Source organism: Papio anubis, chromosome 9 (genome assembly GCF_008728515.1).
Source record: "Papio anubis isolate 15944 chromosome 9, Panubis1.0, whole genome shotgun sequence".
Taxonomy (NCBI): Eukaryota; Metazoa; Chordata; class Mammalia; order Primates; family Cercopithecidae; genus Papio; species Papio anubis.
The window spans coordinates 64,778,915-64,800,297 of NC_044984.1; the positions used below are offsets into that span (position 1 = coordinate 64,778,915).

General features: G+C 39.6%; 1 protein-coding gene and 1 long non-coding RNA gene across 3 annotated transcripts in view; one reads left to right on the forward strand and one right to left on the reverse strand.

Annotated features, from left to right (window-relative positions):
- The window catches only part of LOC116268890, a 61,705-nt gene that overhangs the window by 35,469 nt on the left and 4,853 nt on the right, over positions 1-21,383 (forward strand). The gene's annotated exons all lie outside the window — the stretch shown is intronic.
- Positions 14,612-21,383, reverse strand: part of PTPRB (protein tyrosine phosphatase receptor type B) — a 124,759-nt gene continuing 117,987 nt past the window's right edge. For both annotated transcript variants that reach the window (XM_003906772.5, XM_021922599.2), the window contains one exon: positions 14,612-20,232. In XM_003906772.5, coding sequence (XP_003906821.2) covers positions 20,210-20,232 — 23 coding nt within the window. In that variant the 3' untranslated portion in view covers positions 14,612-20,209. The remainder of the gene's footprint in view (positions 20,233-21,383) is intronic.

Here is a 21,383-nt window from a genome sequence, read left to right on the forward strand (position 1 = left end):
TCTGTTTGTTTTCCTTTCAATGGTCAGGTCCCTCTTTTGTAGGGCTGCTGTCATTTGTTGGGGGTTCACTTCAGGCCCTATTCATCTGCTTTGCTCCTGTGCCTGGAGAGGTCACTCAAGGAGGCTAGAGAACAGGAAAGGTGTATACCTGCTCCTTCTTTTTTTTTTTTTTTTGAGACGAAGTCTTGCTCTGTCGCCCAGGCTGGGGTGCGGTGGCCGGATCTCGGCTCACTGCAAGCTCCGCTCCCAGGTTTACGCCATTCTCTGCCTCAGCCTCCCGAGTAGCTGGGACTACAGGTGCCTGCCACCTCGCCCGGCTAGTTTTTTTGTATTTTTTAGTAGAGACGGGGTTTCACCATGTTAACCAGGATGGTCTCTATCTCCTGACCTCGTGATCCGCCCGTCTCGACCTCCCAAAGTGCTGGAATTATAGGCTTGAGCCACCGTGCCCGGCCTACCTGCTCCTTCTTCTGGGATCTCTGGCCTCAAGGGGAGCTAACCTGATGCCAGTAGGATCACTCCTGTATAGGGTGTCTGACAACCCCTGTTGGAGGGTCTCACCCAGTTGGGTGGCATGGGAAACAGGACCCATTGAATGAAGCACTTCATCTCTTGGTGGAGGAGTTGTGCTTTGCTGGCGGGGGGCGGGTAAACCCACTCATCTGGGCTGCCCGGATTCCTCAAAACTTTCAGGAGGAAAGGCTAAGTCTCCTGGTCTGCAGAGGGTGTGGCCACCCCTCCTTCTAGGAGCTCAGGCCCCTGGAGATCAGAGTTCTGTCCTTGAGCCTCTGGATGGAATTGTTGGAGTTCCTGCCAGGACTCCCTCCCTGCAGTCCTCCCTGCAGTCCTCCCTGCAGGGAGGTCTTACCCAGTGAGGAAGGATGGGTCAGGGTCAGGCCTAAAGAGGGGCTCTGGCCACAGTCTGCCACAGCTGGTGTTTTGGGCTGTGGGGGAAACCTTGGGACCAAGCTGTCCAGTCTCCCTGGCTCCAGCAGTGGAAAAGCACGGCCTGGAGCTATAGAGATGGCTGCTGTCCTTCCCCTGCCTAGGGAGCTTAGTGTTTTAGGCAGTTAGCGCTGGCTGCTGACCCTCATGCAAGGAGCTCAAATGGCTTAGACAGCAGGCAGCTGCAGCTGTGGCACTGGTTGCGTCTCCCCCTGGGAACTCAGCAGGCTTAAGCATATTCTATCTGAGAGGCTGTTAGGAATCTGCGCAGCTCAGGTTGGGACCCTAGGCCTTGGTGACGTGGGTTCATGAGTGGGATTTTCTGACCATGGGTTGCACAGTACTGTGGAAAAAGCACGGTTTCCCTGGCCGGGTAGCACGCTCACTCACTGCCTCCCTTGGCTGGTGGGTGGGGGCTCCCCTGCCCCATGTGGCCCTCAGGTGAGCTGCAGCACCACACTGCTCTCCTTTCTCTCCATGGATCACGCCAGCCACTTAATGAGTTCTGATGAGAGAACCTGGATACCTTGGTTGCCAGTGCAGGATTCATTCGTTATTATGGCTCTTTTCAATGAAAGCCTCCAATTGCTGCTGCTTCTAGTCGGCCATCTTGGCCCTGACCCCCCATTTAGTGGTTTTTAATGAGAAAGACGATGGCTTGAAGTTTGCATAAGAAACCTTACTTTTGTTTGAGATACTTTTCCTGGCAATCTTGTCTTAACTGAGCTTTTACTTATGCCCTTCTTTATTTCAGCAAAAATGATATTTAGATCTAAGTTCTGTGCCTTTGAGATGTAAATTTTCTGCCTGTCACTTAAGAGTTGCATCCTGGGAGGTACAAATTTACAGTTGCCTAGCTAACAATTATTTAGGGCAATGGAACAGGTAACCAAGAGATTGATAGTCTAAAGGCAAGAGAGAAACTATATGAAAACTGGCAAATGAAGAATCTTATAAAAGCTATATGGGTCAGGGACAGTGGCTCACACCTGTAATCACAGCACTTGGGGAGCCTGAGGTGGGCAGATCACTTGAGGCCAGGAGTTCGAGACCAGACTGGCCAATATAGCGAAATCCCATCTCTACTAAAAATAAATAAATTAGCTGGGCATGCTAGTGTATACCTGTAATCCCAGCTACTCAGGAGGCTGAGGCATGAGAATCGCTTCAATCAGGAGCCTGGAGGTGGAAGTTGCAGTGAGCTGAGATTGCACCAGTGCAGTCCAGTTTGGGTGATAGAGCAAGACTATCTCAAAAAAAAAAAAAAAAAAAAAAAGCTAGATGAACTGCTTCTACCTGTATGTCTGTATGTTTATGTGTTTATGTATTTTATATGTATGTGATATTTAACTGCCAAAATATATATTTAAAAAGCTCTAATTAATTGCATAAAGAAAAAGTAGTACTGTTGGCTGGGCATAGTGACTCATGCCTGTAATCCCAGCACTTTAGAAGGCCAATGTGGGAAAGTTACTTGAGATCAGGAGTTCAGGACCTGCCTGGGCAACAGGGTGGGACCCCATCTCTACAAAAAATGAAAAAATTAGCCTGGCATGGCAGTGCATGTGTGTGGTCCCAGCTGCATGGGAAACTGAGGTGGGAGGATCACTTGAGCTAGGGAGGTCAAGGCTGCAGTAAGCTATGTTTGCTCCACTGCACTCCATCCTGGGTGACAGTGTGAGACTCTGTCTCAAAAAGAAGAAGGCCGGGTGCGGTGGCTCACACCTGTAATCCCAGTACTTTGGGAGGCCAAGGCGGGCGGATCATGAGGTCAGGAGATTAAGACCATCCTGGCTAACACGGTGAAACCCTATCTCTACTAAAAACACAAAAAATTAGCCAGGCGTGGTGGTGGGTGCCTGTAGTCCCAGCTACTCAGGAGGCTGAGGCAGGAGAATGATGTGAACCCAGGAGGCGGAGCTTGCAGTTAGGTGAGATAACGCCCCTGGGCAACAGAGCAAGACTCCAGCTCAAAAAAAAAAAAGGAGGAGGAAGAAGGAGAAGCAAAAGAAGAAGAAGAACAACAACAACAACTAACCACTTACGTCAAATATTTTATAGGAAAATAGAAAGTAACTCAAATGCCTTTTTCTTTTTTGAATGAAGAAAAATATTTTAATATGTTGCTACCATAGGAGACCTTTTTTTTTTGTTTCTGACTCTGATTTCTTTTTTCTTTATTATTATTATTATTATTATACTTTAAATTCTAGGGTACATGTGCACAACGTGCAGGTTTGTTACATATGTATACCTGTGCCACGTTGGTGTGCTGCACCCATCAACTCATCATTTACATCAGGTATAACTCCCAATGCAATCCCTCCTCCTCCCTGCTCCCCATAATAGGCCCCGGTGTGTGATGTTCCCCTTTCCGAGTCCAAGTGATCTCACTGTTCAGTTCCCACCTATGAGTGAGAACATGCGGTGTTTGGTTTTCTGTTCTTGCGATAGTTTGCTGAGAATGATGGTTTCCAGCTGCATCCATGTCCCTACAAAGGACACAAACTCATCCTTTTTTATGGCTGCATAGTATTCCATGGTGTATATGTGCCACATTCTCTTAATCCAGTCTGTCACTGATGGACATTTGGGTTGATTCCAAGTCTTTGCTATTGTGAATAGTGCCGCAGTGAACATACATGTGTATGTGTCTTTATAGCAGCATGATTTATAATCCTTTGGGTATATACCCAGTAATGGGATGGCTGGGTCATATGGTACTTCTAGTTCTAGATCCTTGAGGAATCGCCATACTGTTTTCCATAATGGTTGAACTAGTTTACAATCCCACCAACAGTGTAAAAGTGTTCCTATTTCTCCACGTCCTCTCCAGCACCTGTTGTTTTCTGACTTTTTAATGATCGCCATTCTAACTGGTGTGAGATGGTATCTCATTGTGGTTTTGATTTGCATTTCTCTGATGGCCAGTGATGATGAGCATTTTTTCATGTGTCTGTTGGCTGTATGCATGTCTTCTTTTGAGAAATGTCTGTTCATATCCTTTGCCCACTTTTTGATGGTGTTGATTTTTTCTTGTAAATTTGTTTGAGTTCTTTGTAGGTTCTGGATATTAGCCCTTTGTCAGATGAGTAGATTGCAAAAATTTTCTCCCATTCTGTAGGTTGCCTGTTCATTCTGATGGTAGTTTCTTTTGCTGTGCAGAAGCTCTTTAGTTTAATTAGATCCCATTTGTCAATTTTGGCTTTTATTGCCATTGCTTTTGGTGTTTTAGACATGAAGTCCTTGCCTATGCCTATGTCCTGAATGGTATTACCTAGGTTTTCTTCTAGGGTTTTTATGGTATTACATCTAGCATTTAAGTCTCGAATCCATCTTGAATTAATTTTCATATAAGGAGTAAGGAAAGGATCCAGTTTCAGCTTTCTACTTATGGCTAGCCAATTTTCCCAGCACCATTTATTAAATAGGGAATCCTTTCCCCATTTCTTCTTCTTCTCAGGTTTGTCAAAGATCAGATGGCTGTAGATGTGTGGTATTATTTCTGAGGACTCTGTTCTGTTCCATTGGTCTATATCTCTGTGTTAGTACCAGTACCATGCTGTTTTGGTTACTGTAGCCTTGTAGTATAGTTTGAAGTCAGGTAGCATGATGCCTCCAGCTTTGTTCTTTTGACTTAGGATTGTCTTGGCAATGTGGGCTCTTTTTTGGTTCCATATGAACTTTAAAGCAGTTTTTTTCCAATTCTGTGAAGAAACTCATTGGTAGCTTGATGGGGATGGCATTGAATCTATAAATTATCTTGGGCAGTATGGCCGTTTTCACAATATTGATTCTTCTATCCATGAGCATGGTATGTTCTTCCATTTGTTTGTGTCCTCTTTTATTTCACTGAGCAGTGGTTTGTAGTTCTCCTTGGAGAGGTCCTTTACATCCCTAGTAAGTTGGATTCCTAGGTACTTTATTCCTTTGAAGCAATTGTGAATGGAAGTTCATTCATGATTTGGCTCTCTGTTTGTCTGTTACTGGTGTATAAGAATGCTTATGATTTTTGCACATTAATTTTGTATCCTGAGACTTTGCTGAAGTTTCTTATCAGCTTAAGGAGATTTTGGGCTGAGATGATGGGGTTTTCTAAATATACAATCATGTCATCTGCAAACAGGGACAATTTGACTTCTTCTTTTCCTAACTGAATACCCTTTATTTCTTTTTCTTGCCTGATTGCCCTAGCCAGAACTTCCAACACTATTTGAATAGGAGTGGTGAGAGAGGGCATCCCTGTCTTGTGCCAGTTTTCAAAGGGAGTGCTTCCAGTTTTTGCCCATTCTGTATGATATTGACTGTGGGTTTGTCATAAATAGCTCTTATTATTTTGAGATACATTCCATCGATATCTAGTTTATTGAGAGTTTTTATCATGAGGGGCTGTTGAATTTTGTCAAAGGCCTTTTCTGCATCTATTGAGCTAATCATGTGGTTTTTGTCCTTGGTTCTGTTTATATGCTGGATTACATTTATTGATTTGCATATGTTGAACCAGCCTTGCAGCCCAGGGATGAAGCCAACTTGATCATGGTGGATAAGCTTTTTGATGTGCTGCTGGATTCGGTTTGCCAGTATTTTATTGAGGATTCTTGCATCAATGTTTATCAGGGATATTGGTCTAAAATTCTTTTTTTGTTGTGTCTCTGCCAGGCTTTGGTATCAGGATGATGTTGGCCTCATAAAATGAGTTAGGGAGGGTTTCCTCTTTTTCTATTGATTGGAATAGTTTCAGAAGGAATGGTGCCAGCTCCTCCTTGTATCAAATGCCTTTTAGTTCACATGACTTGGGTAATCTTTGGCAAATAAGAGTAGTTTAATATTGTTAATGAAAACAGCTTTGTCTTCTGATCAGCAAAATACCCATGTATGTAACTTTAGGGTTTTTGCTTAAGTGGTTACTGCCTAACATTTGCAAGCTGTAGAAATTATTAACAGAGAAATAACTTGAGATGATGGCTACCTTTGTTTAATAGACAGTTCAAGCATAATTGTTAAAAATGAATACATTATATAAATGTAAATGGGATAAATGAACTTTTTATTGTTCCAAAAATATTTTCAGTAACCTAATCTTACAGTCGTGTTAAATTAAGTAACAAATGATCATAAAATGTCTGAGTCATTTCTAGGTAAGTTAAAATACTAGAATATTAATTGTTAAATATAAGTTTGTTTAAATACTTTAGCATCTCATTTTTATATAGTGTAGGACAGCTAAATATATTTAGATCTGTTAATAAAGAAACATCTTTCTAAACATTATGAAGTGATTTTTATCTACAAATGCGGATATAAAACAGTTCAAAATTATGTCTAGGTTCTTCACTAGAAGTTAAGGCTATTAAGAGCTAAAATTGTAGTTAAACCACTAGATAGAAGAGAAACAATTCTGTATACAGATTGTATAAGGAAAAGTAGGATCCATTTTTGATAAAGAATGTTATAAAGAAGGCATGAGAGAGTGGTTTTTGTTAAAGGAAAAGTAATTTTGTCCTGAAGTTTTTAAAGGTTAAGTTGAAGGGATTTTAAAAAATAGATAAAACTGGATGAATATAGAAAGTTGGTCAAAGAAAGAGAATGGGAAAAATTGTAGGAGATTGTAAAAGGCTTACAGGTATCTTATCTTGTGTGGTCAAAGCTGATTGAGATTGGATTAATCAGCATTTCCATTGTGCATACTACCGTCAGTCTTCCAGATTGGTGGAAGGAGGAAATGGAATAATAAAACAACAATCCGTAAGGCTTACAGCAACATTTAGACTATTGAGGCCTATAGCTCTTTTATTTGCTTAACTTACATTCTACTCCATTTGGAAAACATCAGCTTTCTCCCTTTGAAATGGTAACAGATGCCCCGTGCACCTAGCTGAAGGAGTCTATGAACCTGCTCTCCTATGGTATTCTTTATTATTGCCAAGGCCTTATAAGTGTCTCTTCAAAAATTCTAAATTAATTATGGATTCTTTTGACCAAGTTCCCAGGAGATGAAGACATTGAAACTACCATCATAAAATTAATAAAAGGTGCAAGGTTAGAATTATGGTATTGGCCTGGATTTTGTTAAGACAGAGATATAGGTACATCATTAGATGTTTGTTATACTTATTTTCCTTTCTTTGACCCTTTCTTCCTCCATATCTAATTCCTTGTATATAATCATTTTCATAAATTGTAGTTACTAGTAATTAATTATCTTCCTATTCCTGCCCCACCAGGCATGCTGCCCACAAGATTAATGAACTTGTTTTTCTCTTAAAGAACAATTATCTTTAGGTCGTGTAGATCTCCTTGATGGCTTCCAGAAGTTGGACTGGTCAAGGGGCCAAGAAGCTTTGACCACCAGGGATCTCACTTCCTGCAAACCTTTCTGCTAAGCTCTAGGCACAGTTAAACAATAACCTGCCATTGTTCTCTAGCTTGCTTTTCTATAGTAACTGAATTCACAAGCACTACTATGAAACCTAAGGCTGGTCTCTGAGATATTTTTTCAGACTTTGCATCCAAATGGGCCAGCTGACACCAACCAGACAAATGACCAATGACCTCAACCCAAGAATTGACTCAGTGCGTGAAGATAGTTTTGATACTCTATGATTTCATCTCCAACTACGCAGTAGCACCCATTCCCCAGCGCTCCCTGCCTGCCAAACCATCCTTAAAAATGATAGCTTTTGAATTCTTGGGGAGGTGGATTTAAGAAGCATCTCCTTGAGTGTCTGTCTCACTCAATTGCCTTATAATAATTAAATTCTTTCTCTGCTGCAACACCTGCTGGCTTAGTGTTTTGGCTTCTTCTGTGCAGCAGACAGGAATCCAATTAGGTGATAACAACATCAAATATTATGGTCTACAATCTGGAGATTTTATTTATTGGAAAAATCCATAAAATAAAGAACTCCTTCCTACCACATTGGAATGAACCGTATCCAGCAGCCCCACTTGAGTGGACGTCTTCATTACTGGAGGTTTTCAGTAACTTGCTCTTCAGATCAGGACAGGAAATAGATGAAATATTTATTTGGTTACTTTCAGTAATAGGAACCCTTTTTGGATCTGCATTTCAGTTGTTTTGTTAATCATTGTCCTTATTTGCATCATACTTTTGATTTTGAAATTGATCATGCTTTGTATTTCTAGATGTTTAAACTCAACAACAAAAAACTAATCTTGATAGCAGGATGCTTAGAATTGATCCAACATGCTGCAGCTCCTTTGTAAGCAGATGGCCTGAATTAAGAACATTGCTATGTTCCTTGGAGTTGCCAATCAGTTTGACCTTAAGACCTCATGAAGTCATAGTATCTCTCCTTTTTCTCTCAATGTGCAAGGAGATTATCTGGAAATGAAATTTCCTAGTAAAGTTTGTCAGACTTATATCTAAAATGTTAATCTTCAATGCTTTTGGAAGAGAAAAATTTTAATCAAAAGGGGGAAGTGAGAATAAAAAATAGCTCAGATAAGTCTGAATCATGTGAACTTTACAAAACGTATCAGGCCCAGGGAGACATGAGTATGAGACTTCAGTCATGCACCCATTCCATGCCTAAAGGCAATTCCTCAAAGGCATATTGTTTTTTCTTTTCTTCCCTGTGGTTTTCTGACTAGCTGCCTCACCCATTATCTTCATGTTCCTGGGATTTTTGATACAAAGAACAATGTATAGCAAATCAATAGTTTATGTTATTGTCAGTTCTTGGTAAACAACCAAGGAAGTGCCTCTTCTTATTTCTTTTTTCTTTCTTTTTTTCTTTTTCCTTGGCTATGTCTTCTCCTGTATGCCTGTTCTTTTCTCCTTTAAAAGCCCACTTGTAGCTGCTGTAAAGTTGGAACATACATTTAGGGCAACTTGAGTCCATGCTTCTGGGTTTCAGTCTTCAAACTTGGCCCAAATAAACTTTCTACTTATGTTAATTTTTTTCCTTAGGTTCTGTTTTTTCTTTAGGTTGACATGTCCTAGGACAAAATTACTTACTTTCTGTATGCCTTTGCTTCTTCATTTATAGGATTATGTTGACTCAGAAAATGATACCCTAAACGCTGGTGCTGAGAGTTCTTAGAAGCTGCTTCAGAATCAAGGTTTAACTGTGTTTTTCCCCTTGCCCTACAACCCCAAGCTCAGGGAGGGACTCTTTGGAATTTCCTTATCTGATCAAGAAAACTTTCTAAAAGAAATTCTGTGGTCTTAACCCCCCTCTCTAAGGATCTCTCTAGAGAGCAACCACTGGAGAAAAGAGACTAGGAGTCATCTCCATGCCCAGACAGAGTGCTGCTCCAAGAGATTAACTGAGGGACTTCATCTGCATAATAAGACAATCTTTTGTCTGGGCGCGATGGCTCACGCCTGTACTCCTAATAATCCTAGCACTTTCGGAGGCCCAGGTGGGCAGATCACCTGAGACCAGGAGTTCGAGACCAACCTGACCAACATTGTGAAACCCTGTCTCTACTAAAAATACAAAAATTGCCAGGCATGGTGGCACACGCCTGTAATCTCAGCTACTCGAGAGGCTGAGGTAGGAGAATTGCTTGAACCCAGGAAGTGGAGGTTGCAGTGAGCTGAGATTGCACCCCTGCACTCCAGCCTGGGTGACAGAGCGAGACTCTGTTTCAAAAAAAAAAAGACAACCTTTGTTTCTGTGCAGCTCTGCCCCTCACCTCCCTGTAATGTCTACTTCAACTTCCCAGGTCCATTCATTCTCCCTAATGATTATTGTACCTCAGAAGAATTGCCTACATTCCCTATCTTCTCTCTCTTCTATGAAAAAGGATATATAAGCTCCTATACCATACTGGGTTATTGAGCAATCACTGTGATTTTCCCTCGAGCATGTTAATAATTTGTATGCCTTTTTTCCTATTAATTTACCTTTTGTCAGTTGATTTTCAGCAAATCTTGAGAGGACAAAGAAGCTCTTTTCACTCCTACAATGGAATGATAATCTCCACCTCATTTGGTTTTAAAATAATTAAATGATATATTGCGGGCAAAGCAGTTCAGAATAAAACCTGACATATAGTAATACTAGTTGCTAATGGTTATTAAATGCGTATTATGTGCTAGGGCTCAAAAATATTACACGTTACTATTCCTGTTTGTCAAACAGGGCATGTTCAAAGAGTTAAATTTGACAGATGAGAATCTACAAAGCAGGGAGGTTGCCCAAACTCAGTACTCAATACCACGCATCAGAATCACCTTGGAGGACTTGTTAATACAACACAGATTGCTGGGCCCCACCCATCCCCAGATTTTCATATTCAGTAGGACTGGAGAGTGCTGTCTAAGAATATGCATTTCTAACAACATCCCAGGTGATGCTGATGCTGCTGGTCTGGGGACCAAACTTTGAGCTACATGGGCATAGAGGTTAAGAGGTCACATTTTGAAATCAGAAGGATTCATATTAGAAGCTGAGCTTTAATACTGGATGGCCTTGGGAAAATTACCTTGTCTTTTTTTTTTTTGAGATGGAGTCTTACTCTATTGCCCAGGCTGGAGTGCGGCGGTGTGATCTCAGTTCACTGCAACCTCCGCTTCCCAGGTTCAAGTGATTCTCCTGCCTCAGCCTTCCAAGTAGCTCGGATTACAGGCACGTGCCACCATGTCCAGCTAATTTTTTTGTATTTTTAGTAGAGACAGGGTTTCACCATGTTCGCCAGGATGGTCTCGATCTCCTGACCTCATGATCCACCCGCTTCAGCCTCCCAAAGTGCTGGGATTACAGGCATGAACCACCATACCTGGCCTAACTTGTCTTTTTAAGCTTCAATTTCTTTGTCTCCAAATAGGTGTAATAATAAGAGTTGTATAAAGAGTTGAAGTAGATGAGACATATAGAACATTTGGCACACAATTAGTGCATAATGTGTATTAGCCATTGTTCCTATTCTACTAAATTTTGGACCACTCTCCAGTCTTTTCTGTGCTTCTACCTCTTTATTTGTAAAGTGAGGATATTAATCTGTATTGTATGGAAGTTGAAGGCACTCAAAAAGACAATAGCCTCAGGTGCCTTTAATTTATTATTAGTATTATTATTTTTAGATGGAGTCTTGCTCTGTCGCCCAGGCTAGAGTGCAGTGGCATGATCTTGGCTCACTGCAACCTCCGACTCCCGGTTTCAAGCGATTCTCCTGCCTCAGCCTCCTGAGTAGCTGGGACTACAGGCGCCCACCACCACGCCCAGCTAAGTTTTGTATTTTTAGTAGAGATGGGGTTTCACCGTGTTGGCCAGGATGGTCTTGATCTCCTAACCTCATGATCCGCCCGCCTCAGCCTCCCAAAGTGCTGGAATGACAGGTGTAAGCCACCGCACCCGGCCTTATTATTTTTAAACTTATTTTTGGTTCAGGTTTGTTATCTAGGTAATCTCATGTCACAGGAGTTTGCTGTACAGATTGTTTCACCGAGTACCTTGGGTGCCATTTAAAAGTAAAAAGCTCTGTCTAAATCAGTGGTCCCCAACCTTTTTGGCACCAGGGACCAGTTTTGTGGAAGAAAATTTTTCCATGGACTTGAGGGGTGATGGAAGGAGGGGGATGGTTTCGGGATGAAACTGTTCCACCTCAGATCATCAGGGGCTGGATTCTCATAAGGAGTGCTCAACCTAGATCCCTCGCATACGCAGTTCACAACAAGGTTCACTGTCCTGTGAGAATCTAATGCCACTGCTTCTCTGACAGGAGGTGGAGCTCAGGCGGTAATGCTCTCTCACCCACTGCTTACCTCCTGCTGTGCAACCTGCTTCCTAATAGGCCACAGACCAGTACCTGTCCATGGCCTGGGGGTTGGGGACCCCTGCTCTAAATGTTACAGCTTTTAATGACCATCCTAGAGGTTGAACTTCTGGTCCCCTTCTTAAACAGGTCTTGCAATGTCTTCCTCTTGGGCTGCATTTGAAAATCCTCTGCTATTACAAGAGGTCTAAGACTCCTAATAGCTCTTTCAGACCTGACTCTCACGTTTAATTTTACTCCCCAGTTGTCTTGTCCTCATAGTCCTCCACTAAAACCTGAACAACAAAGTAGGACGATTGGTTTTATTTCCCCTTCTGTCCTGGCTCATCTTTATTTATTGCTGTTGTGTTACTCTTTGCAGGTAGACAGTTGTTTCCTCCCCTCTGCTATCTGTTCTGAGTCAGGGAGAAATGTCAACTTGGATGTCGACTAAGTTAGTGGTCATTGCAAAGTTCTTTAGGAAAAAAAGAATGTCTTAAAATGTTTAAATTTATATGTCTTACAAAGGATATTATCTGATTAAAGCGTAGACTTAGTAATATTCCCTGGTTTCTGAACTTCTCCACTCCTATTGCGCTTCGTTTCTATGGTTGTATTGTCAGCTGTTGTGATTTTTTGTTGTTGTTGTTTACTGTAACTCTTTGGCAAGCCCTAAGATACAGAAACTTCTTGGCCACTAATGGTTTGCAGCAGGATAATAGAGATAGGAAACATATCTCATTGCCAACTCTTTCTTAAGATGGAAATAGATGCCAAGTTTCTTCCAGGGGCCAAAGTGGAAAGTAATTTTATATTAAGATAATTTACACAAAGGTTGTTGCATCATTAAAATTGTTGAAGAAAAATTATTCATGACACTTTAACATTAAAGACAGTAAGGCAGGCTTTATTTAAGAGGGTCCATAGTAGTAAATATAAGGACATCTGCAATGGGGTTTTGCTGTAGGGGAGAGAAATTGGACTCAACTTCAACTTCAGCAAGGACAAGTGGGGATTAAATAAAACAGGAAAATTAACCTTTCCTGTTTAAAGCAGGAGCAGGATGGGAGGTCAGTGGATGAAAACTCACTAAGAGGAAGGGGAAACATCAGGGGTAAAGGGAATTCCTGCTGAAGGCAGACCCAGGTGATAAGATATCAAGGATGGTCAGGTACCTAGGTTGGGAGATTTTCACTAACCTTACTTTAAACTGGAGTCTACGAGGACAGAGATGGAAGCCCAAGGATGGGCCTAGTCAGGCAGAGGACACTGAGGAATCTAACTAAAGTTTTGGTCAAAGATGAAGTTATTGTCACAACAAATCCTAGAAAAAAAGCAAACTTAATTCATATCAACAGTTCTCTATTATAATAGTAAAATTTTGCTTGGAAAAGACTGGATTGGGAGATATTTTAGTGAGCATGTCCTTTGGGGTTCATTACCTCTTTTAGTGAGGAGGTAAATGTTTGTTAACTTCTACACAGAACCATCCCTGCATGGTTTTCTCTTATTATTCAGGCTCGGATTCTACCAGTTAATTTTTACTCTTCTATTATGAAAGCTCCTTTCATCAGGAGCATCAAAAGTCTTGCCAGTTCTCTGAAAATCTAGCTGTAGAAACTCTTCTGGATTCTAGAAGGTTTGATACAATTAGTTTCAATAATGTTTTATAATAATATTGTGTTAGAAAAATCATGCTTTTTCCTTTTATATGTAATATTAGCTCAGATTTAAGATTGTGATGACTTTGGTTCAGGTATGACTCTTAAATACAGTCTGAGATTTGTTTAAATACATGGATGTTTCCAGACATATGAGATACCAAAAAAAGAGGATTGACAGTTCTGCTTTAGTGTTGGAAATAGCCATTGTGTCCACTGACTTTCTGAGCAGCTTTCTTAAACTCCTGACCTTGAGTGATCCTCATGCCTCAGCCTCCCAAAGCACTGGGATTACAAGTGTGAGCCACTGTCCTGGCAATGAGCGGCATTTTTATTTGTCTGTATTTACATATGAACAGGTCCTCCCCCTGAGTAATAGGAAAACCAGGTTTGATTTCAGCATTGTCTTATTTTGCTGTATTATTTTGATTTTATATTTTTATATTTTATTTTATTTGCTGTATTGTTTTTAAATTTGTGTCTTGGTTTCCTACATTCTTGGTCCCAAGTTGGCCGGCCCTTCCAGCTCTAACATTTTATGATTATGGAAGATATATCAGCAAAATTACCAAGTGATTAGTTCAAGTTGCAATACTCTCTTTTTCTTTAAGAATAAATTCTGTCAAATAGTTACTTTGGAAAAAACAGAAGTCTAGCTTCATAGGTCAATTTATTTTGTTAACCTACTTCTTTGAATCCAGAAACTGTTTCAAAAGGAAGGATTGCTTTGATTTAATGATTTTATTTGTAAATCTGCTACTGTATTTTTTAAAAAAAATAAAGGTTTCTGTGAGCAAGTTATAGAAAAATGAAATATTGGAGTTGTGAAGGACAGGATCTTTCCGCTAAAATATGAAAAAGGCAAAAGGGCAAACTCATGACTCTGGAAATAGGCACGGCGTCTCTTTACCAAATGTCACACTGTCCGCAAATGTCTGAAGTGTCTCTGAAGGGCTCAGTGGCAATCCAACCAGGGCAGTACCTCTGAGAGTACACTAACACTGTTGGTAACAGGTGACATTTTGGTTATTAATGAAGTAAAGAACGGAAAACAGGAATTTAGTTGGAGACAGCTGGAGAGCCTATTATATGTACACAATACTGCACGTAACCAACTCAGTACTTACGGGACTAAAGGTTAAGATAACTATATTCTTCATGATAATGTCATGGAAGATTTTTCTCATTTTAAAGCAGTCACTTTTGACCTTTCTTCTGAACAGACAGATGACAAAAATTGATAAATGAGGAGCAGGTGAATAGAAAACAGAACACTCTCCTTCAACAAACTGCAGTTTTATTCCTATACTAGTGAGAATGGATGCAAGATGCTTTATAGATTTCTTTTAACCACAGTTACAAATATAAAAATATATTAAGCAAATACATAATTTAAATTGAAAGACTAAGGAAGTTCTTTGTTCAAATACAGTTAGAAACACAATATTGTGGGTGGATGCTATAGTATGAAAAAATAGAATCATCTACTGCCATCTTAACTGGATTTTCAGAGAAATAAATGATATTAAAAACTTAAAAGTGCTCTATTATAGAACATAAAAAGTTCAGTTGCTGTATTTACTTACATTATTTATGCTTCACACAAATGAAGGAACAGCTAGATTAACCTCCATGGACAACAGTATTATTGGACACTGACTACCTAACATCCAAAATATGAAGTCAGGAGCAATTTCAAGAAGTGTGTGTAGAATGTCTGTGAGCTGTGCACTAATTTCCACAAAGTAGGAGTAGAGATGAGATTAAAGACTTGGTCCTTGTTCTTGAAGAATTTATAAGCCCAACAGTCCTGCACAGAAAACCAGAAATACTCTTCCAGTAGAGCATTGGTGCACCCTCTTGTCAATGTGGCAGACTAGGACATTCCACAAAGGCCAGTACAGGCTTTCCTACTAACCTGCAGATGGAATGCTGTGCAGCTGTGCCACAAACTCTTAAAGCCACAATTGCACATGTTCCTTTCTTGATGGGGGTGCTTATCTACGCACACAGCTATTACAACATCTCAACATAACTGAAAGCTTGTTCTTGGGGTGAGGACAGTATTTATTAAAACGGTTATAACCAATCCTTTTTGTGACTGTTCTAGAAGGGACACATTGCATTTGTCTGACATTATTCACAGTTTTGAATAACTTATTTTGGTGTCTTATGTAAGATCATGTGAATTGGCATACAGGTTATAAAAATAATCTTTGGTAAACCTGTTAATCTCTTATTTCCCTTACATAAGCCTCTCTTTTCAGAGCATTCACCAACACTTTCTTTATTTAATAAGTGTATCTTATATAGGCAATCTTTTAAAAAATAAAATGCCTTATTTGTGTTGCATATATTTATTCCAAGGGAGCCTCCCTACAAGTCAAGAGTATTCTCTTAGCCAGAAATACTTCTATTGCTAGAAACATTTTTAGAACAGAACAGATTTTTCCTGTTATCATGGCTGCATCAAATGTTACCCTGCATTTTAACTAAAATGGCCAAACATTTTCAAAGTCATCATTCTCTACAAGAATCTAAGGCAGTGTGTCTAAAATGCCAAACCCAGTACATTTAGTTAAATATCTGGTCAATTCAAAAAGCAAAATAAATTGATTCAATTGTTTAATCAGTTAAACCATCTGGCCAACGTAGTCAGAGTGAATCCTCAAAAGGGCAACATGTCCTAATAGAAACATATGACATGATTGTCCAAGCACACCCAGGCCACAAAGAAGAGATGCCATTTTATCTTCCTGATGATGTCTGGTTAGATTCTCTTGTGCAAATATTTCCTCTTTGCATCATTTCACTTGCTTTTTGCAGTCATCGTTTACCGATTTTCCTTTGATAGGGAACATTCTTTGAATACCTGATGTAATTCTAAATTTCAGGTTAAAAATAGCAGTGCAGAAAATTAGCACAGCATTTTCTCCTTCAACTCTTCAGGAATGAGGTAGGCTTGAGGGCTTGCTCACTGCAACTTGGAGGAGGATCAGTCATTCCTTATTGCCACCCTGTCTTGGCTAAGCAGTTATAATATTTTCATTTCCCTAACGAAATGGAACCCAGAAAGCCCTTGAACTGCTAACATATACAAGCAACTTATTACCTATTGATTTTCACCAGGTCAGGTTTGGTCTGGCTCATATTTGTAAACTAAAACTCTAGAGTGTCCCAGAGTTTGGGCTCAGATACTACCACTGCTGTTGTGCAGATCTGGTAGCTTTATTATTTCAGGATTCCAACGTCAAAGAATTCTCAGAAAGCTAAGTGAATGAGAATTTAGCATATGGCCAATAATATTATTGCAAAAGGTAAGGAAAATATTTAACATAAGAAATTGGATCCTTAGACACCAAGGCAAGAGAATCAGCCTGTGAAGGGTAGCATGTGAGGTCTATTTTTATATTGCTGGACATCTGCTAAATGGTTTAATATTATTTTCACATGTCATTTTGGACTTTCTTCCAAAAGATGATTACAAAATTTATCAAAGACCCTCCCAAAGAAAACTGCCCCAAAAATGTCTGTGTGCTGTGTGCCTTTTAGTATTTAAAAGTGAAATTGGCCAGGTGTGGTGGCTCACTCCTGTATTCCCAGCACTTTGGGAGGTTGAGGTGGGTGGATCACCTGAGGTCAGGAGTTTGAGACCAACCTGGCCAACATGGTGAAACCCCATCTCTACTGAAAACACAAAAATTAGCCAGGCATGGTGGCAGGCACCTGTAATTACAGCTACTCAGGAGGCTGAGGCAGAATCACTTGAACCCGAGAGGCGGAGGTTGCAGTGAGCTGAGACTGCTCCACTGCACTCCACCCTGGGCGACAGAGCGAGACTCCATTTCAAAAAAAAAGGGAAATTATGGTCATCTTTTTGATGATGTGGAACCTGAAAGGATTGTGAAATTATACTTATGAGTATAAAAGATAATATGAACAGTAGATAAAAATCACATTCAATTGGGAAAACAAACATTTTCAACTGGGAGGAGTGGGGCAACTAATAAAACAGAGGGACTCAGAGGTTTAAGGGATAGAGAATTACTTAGGACAAATACGTGCAAGCCCAGGTAAGAGAGGTGAGTCTTTGAAAATTCTGATTCAAGAGCTGAACAATTGGCTGCTTTCCAGAGAACAATACAAATAATAATACAAAATTGATTTAATGAGATGAGATTAAAGGAGTTAATTATAACGAACTTGGAAAAATAATTATTAAGATGCTAGATGGGACTCTCCCAAGATTTGATAGCTCAAAAGCACTTTGAAGCCTTGATGATTAAAGTGTATTGCACAGGTGTACAGACAGGATGCCCACCAAGACAGGAGATGGAGTGTTTACCAAGACATAACACATGATGCAATTAAATGAAAATAAATCCAATGGAGCTGAATGTCAAGGAAAACTTTTTTCTCCTAAATTTAATAAATAAATCAATGTATTTAGTCTTCCCAGGAGCAGGAGTGCATAGTGAAATATTTGTTGTTAAGGAGATTTAAAATTGAGTGTAGGGTAGGAATAGACATTTCCTGGGTTGGATTAGACTTAAAAAACCTACAATTTTTCCCTGTCATGTCCACTTACATAATTCTGATACTACCCTAGATGTTGCCAGGGTACGAGAGTGTTATTTACTGTTACAGATGTATAGGTTTTTTATGGTTTTAATTCCTGGTTTGTGCAATTAATTGCTCTGTCTTCTAGATCCAGAGGTTTACTATTGAAGTAGCATTAGCACTTTCCAGTGTGTGGCCTGTGGAAGGTGACCACTGTCCTGGACCGGCTCAGTTATCCCATTCCCTTGATGAGGCTCTTTTAAACTCAACTGAAGGTAGTAACAACAGTCCTAACTTTATGAGGATTCTCTTTATGTGAGTAGAAATGGGTAGATTCTGGAACAGTGCCTAGCAGGTTGCAGGCACTTACTAAAAGTTTTCTGAGTGAATGAAAAGTCAAAAATGAATGTATCCTTCCAGGCATTAATGTGCTTTGCATCAAGCAACATTAGTGTAAAATTCTGCTTTTTTTCTTGCTTTTTCTTTTCCATGTAGGAAAGGTGATTTCTAATAGATGCCACACGTTGTAAATCTCTGACCTCTATTTTCTCACTGGTGGTACATCTACTGCACTTACACATATGTTGTTCCTTTTCATTTCCAGAAGATCTGCTTAGTTCCTTGATACAGAATCAGAGCCTAAGACTGTCATTTCACAAGGGCATTGAGCACAATGAAACTGTGAAACTTTGAAACTTATGATTATGCTTCACGTTTTTGTAAACTTCAAATAACCCTGGAAAAATTTCCAGATTGGGTGTAGAGTTATTTAATTATAAATAACTATTTTAGGTATAGTCAATGATTTTCAATTATTATGTCAATTACATTCACTGTATTATGGGACTTTATGGTAGATTACAAAAGTACATACTTTGAAAAAAAATGTACTCTTTCTGCAAAGGAAGCTATGCCATCAACAAACTTGACCTCTAATTCCCAAGTTTATTATAGAAAAATTTGTAGTATGAAAAAGGCAAACATCTCCAGCTTATCTTCTCAGGTATCTATGAAGATTCCATACAAATGCCTTTCAAATTTTTCCCAGGAATGCTCTCGGAACTGGACCTTGATGAAGGAAATACCCACTTTCTCACTCACTGGAATTTGTTATAGTCACAGTAAGGCACAAATACTGAAGATAAACTTGGTACAGTACGTAGTACCTTTTGTTATTAAATGCAACTTTGGGTGACTACTTGATATTTTGACTTCATTAATTTACTAAAAAGGTTTTTGAAAATTTTACTAAAGACCACTGTTTTTGTTTTTGCTGTTGTTTTTAAATTTATTATATATGATGTTTGTAGTCATTTCTATGAAAATGTTGGCATTAAGTCTTTTAATCAGGCACAGTCTGCCACCATAATATTCTTTTAATGGGAAATCAAGTAGGAATGGATAATTGTGACTTTTCTAGGAATGGAGACCACTGAAAATGAGACAAAAACTAGTGTGCATAAACACATTACAGTATGGGTGTGGATGTTCACACTATGAATGCAATGAGAGGATCTCTAATCACTATAGATGGTGCTTTGCATGTTATGTTTTCAGTCTGGGTACAGCTGACATCTTCTTAACAAAAGGAATTCATCACTTCTGTTTGGAATCATTCTCTATCAGAATCCTCAACCCTGCATCCTACATCCTGGGCTTGCACTGCAAGTTACATGATCCCTGAGCTAACCATTTTGGCTTGAATCCCTGGTAGGAGAAAGGAGAGAGAGCAACTAGTTCAGACACAACCATCCAGTTCAGCTTTGGTACTGCTTAATTCTTTTTTCTCCCTCTAATCCTTTTTTTGACTGTTACATTTGTCCTAGTAGCATGTTTAGGACATGCCTGTTGGCTCCGAGATTCATGGGACAGCAATGCAGCAAAGCTAGACATAGTATTTGCTCTCTCTAGCCCTGCCCTTTGTCCTGTCCAGTGAATATCAAAACAGGTAGAAAACATGGCCCAAGGGATTGTCTCTGCCACCACCTCCATACACATTTTACCAGTAGTCCTGTCACACAGGTTGAATTAGTTTATGTAGAACAAGTCATGAACACTTTAGTGTGGAAAAATAGTATTATATAAAGCTTAATATTAAACACGAAAAATACATATTTACAGAAGAAACTATAAAATACAACTATGTACAATAATATCTGTTACCTTTAAATTATATAAAATTTTAAACATTCTCCGGATTAATAAATTATACATAGTATCAACAGAAATAGCTGGCACCTCTGTAGGGCATGAAGCAAGTTTTTAAAAACAAATCACACAGTGAATAATTTTTATCCAGGAGCTCTTCAGGTACATTCTCAATGCCTTGAATAGACTGGATCTGAAAGGAAGAACACTGTAATTAGAGACTGCCGCAGGGTGTGTCATAATTGTTTGTTCTGTTTATGAAAATTACCAATGTGAAAGACCAGCAGAAATACATAGCTCAACCTAGTTTAAGATGAGGCCATTCCTACTGGGACCAGGTCATTCCATTTAGAAACACAGAATATTAGACTTGAAAGGGACTAGTGATTCTAGTCCATCACCTCTGTTTTTATGGATGCAGCCATAGGCCCAGAGAGTCAGAGTAACTTACTCAGGGTTACACAGCTTGTTAAAGCTAGTTAGTTTGAGAGTTTGGACCTGAATCTTAGCCTTCAGGTACCTGGTGGTTATCCTTTTCTATACCATAGTTAGCTTCTTTCAGGAGTGCCCAAGGTTACTCTAAAAAAAGATTCTCAAGTCAAGACAAAGGAACCTCCAAGATCCCTCAGAACTTGCTCTATACTGAAGCCTCTTAAGGAATCTCCCATGCAAAAACCTTAATTTACTATACGGATTAACTGGGGGGTAATTATTTTAGTACAAAAGAATTATCTGATTTACAAAGGACTCCTCTAAATAGTAGCTCTTTATTTGTGCTTTACAGATTGTTAACTCATTAACATACTGGCTAGGCTGGGTGGTACAGAGAACTAAGTAAAAGGTTAGGAGACACTGCCAATTGAAGATCATTTAGAAACAGATAAGAGGGTATGAAATAATGTTTGTCAAAGTAAGATTATCTGATTTATAGAGATATCAGTCTACATGGCAAGGAATTGCAGCTGCATCTGCCCACAGTCATGTGAGCAAGCCATTGTGAAGTGACTCCTCCAGCCCCAGTCAAACCTTCAGATAATGGCAGCCCCCTTGTAAGTCTTGACTGCAACCTCCTGAAAGACTCTGGGCCAGAACCACCAGTGAGATAATAAATGCTGATTTAAACTGCTAAATGTTGGGGTAATTTGTTAGGCAGTAACGGATAACTAATACAATCCTCCTTCACATTTGCAATTAGCCTATGTGATAACTTAGGTCTTCATGATGGCCTAGAGTAAGACGAGGCATGAGGACCCTTCTCTTGTCACTTAATAATTGCTTGATCAAAACTGTGCCTTGTGAGGTTTTTTTCTATTGAATTTCCCATTTGAAAAGTGTTACATCCTT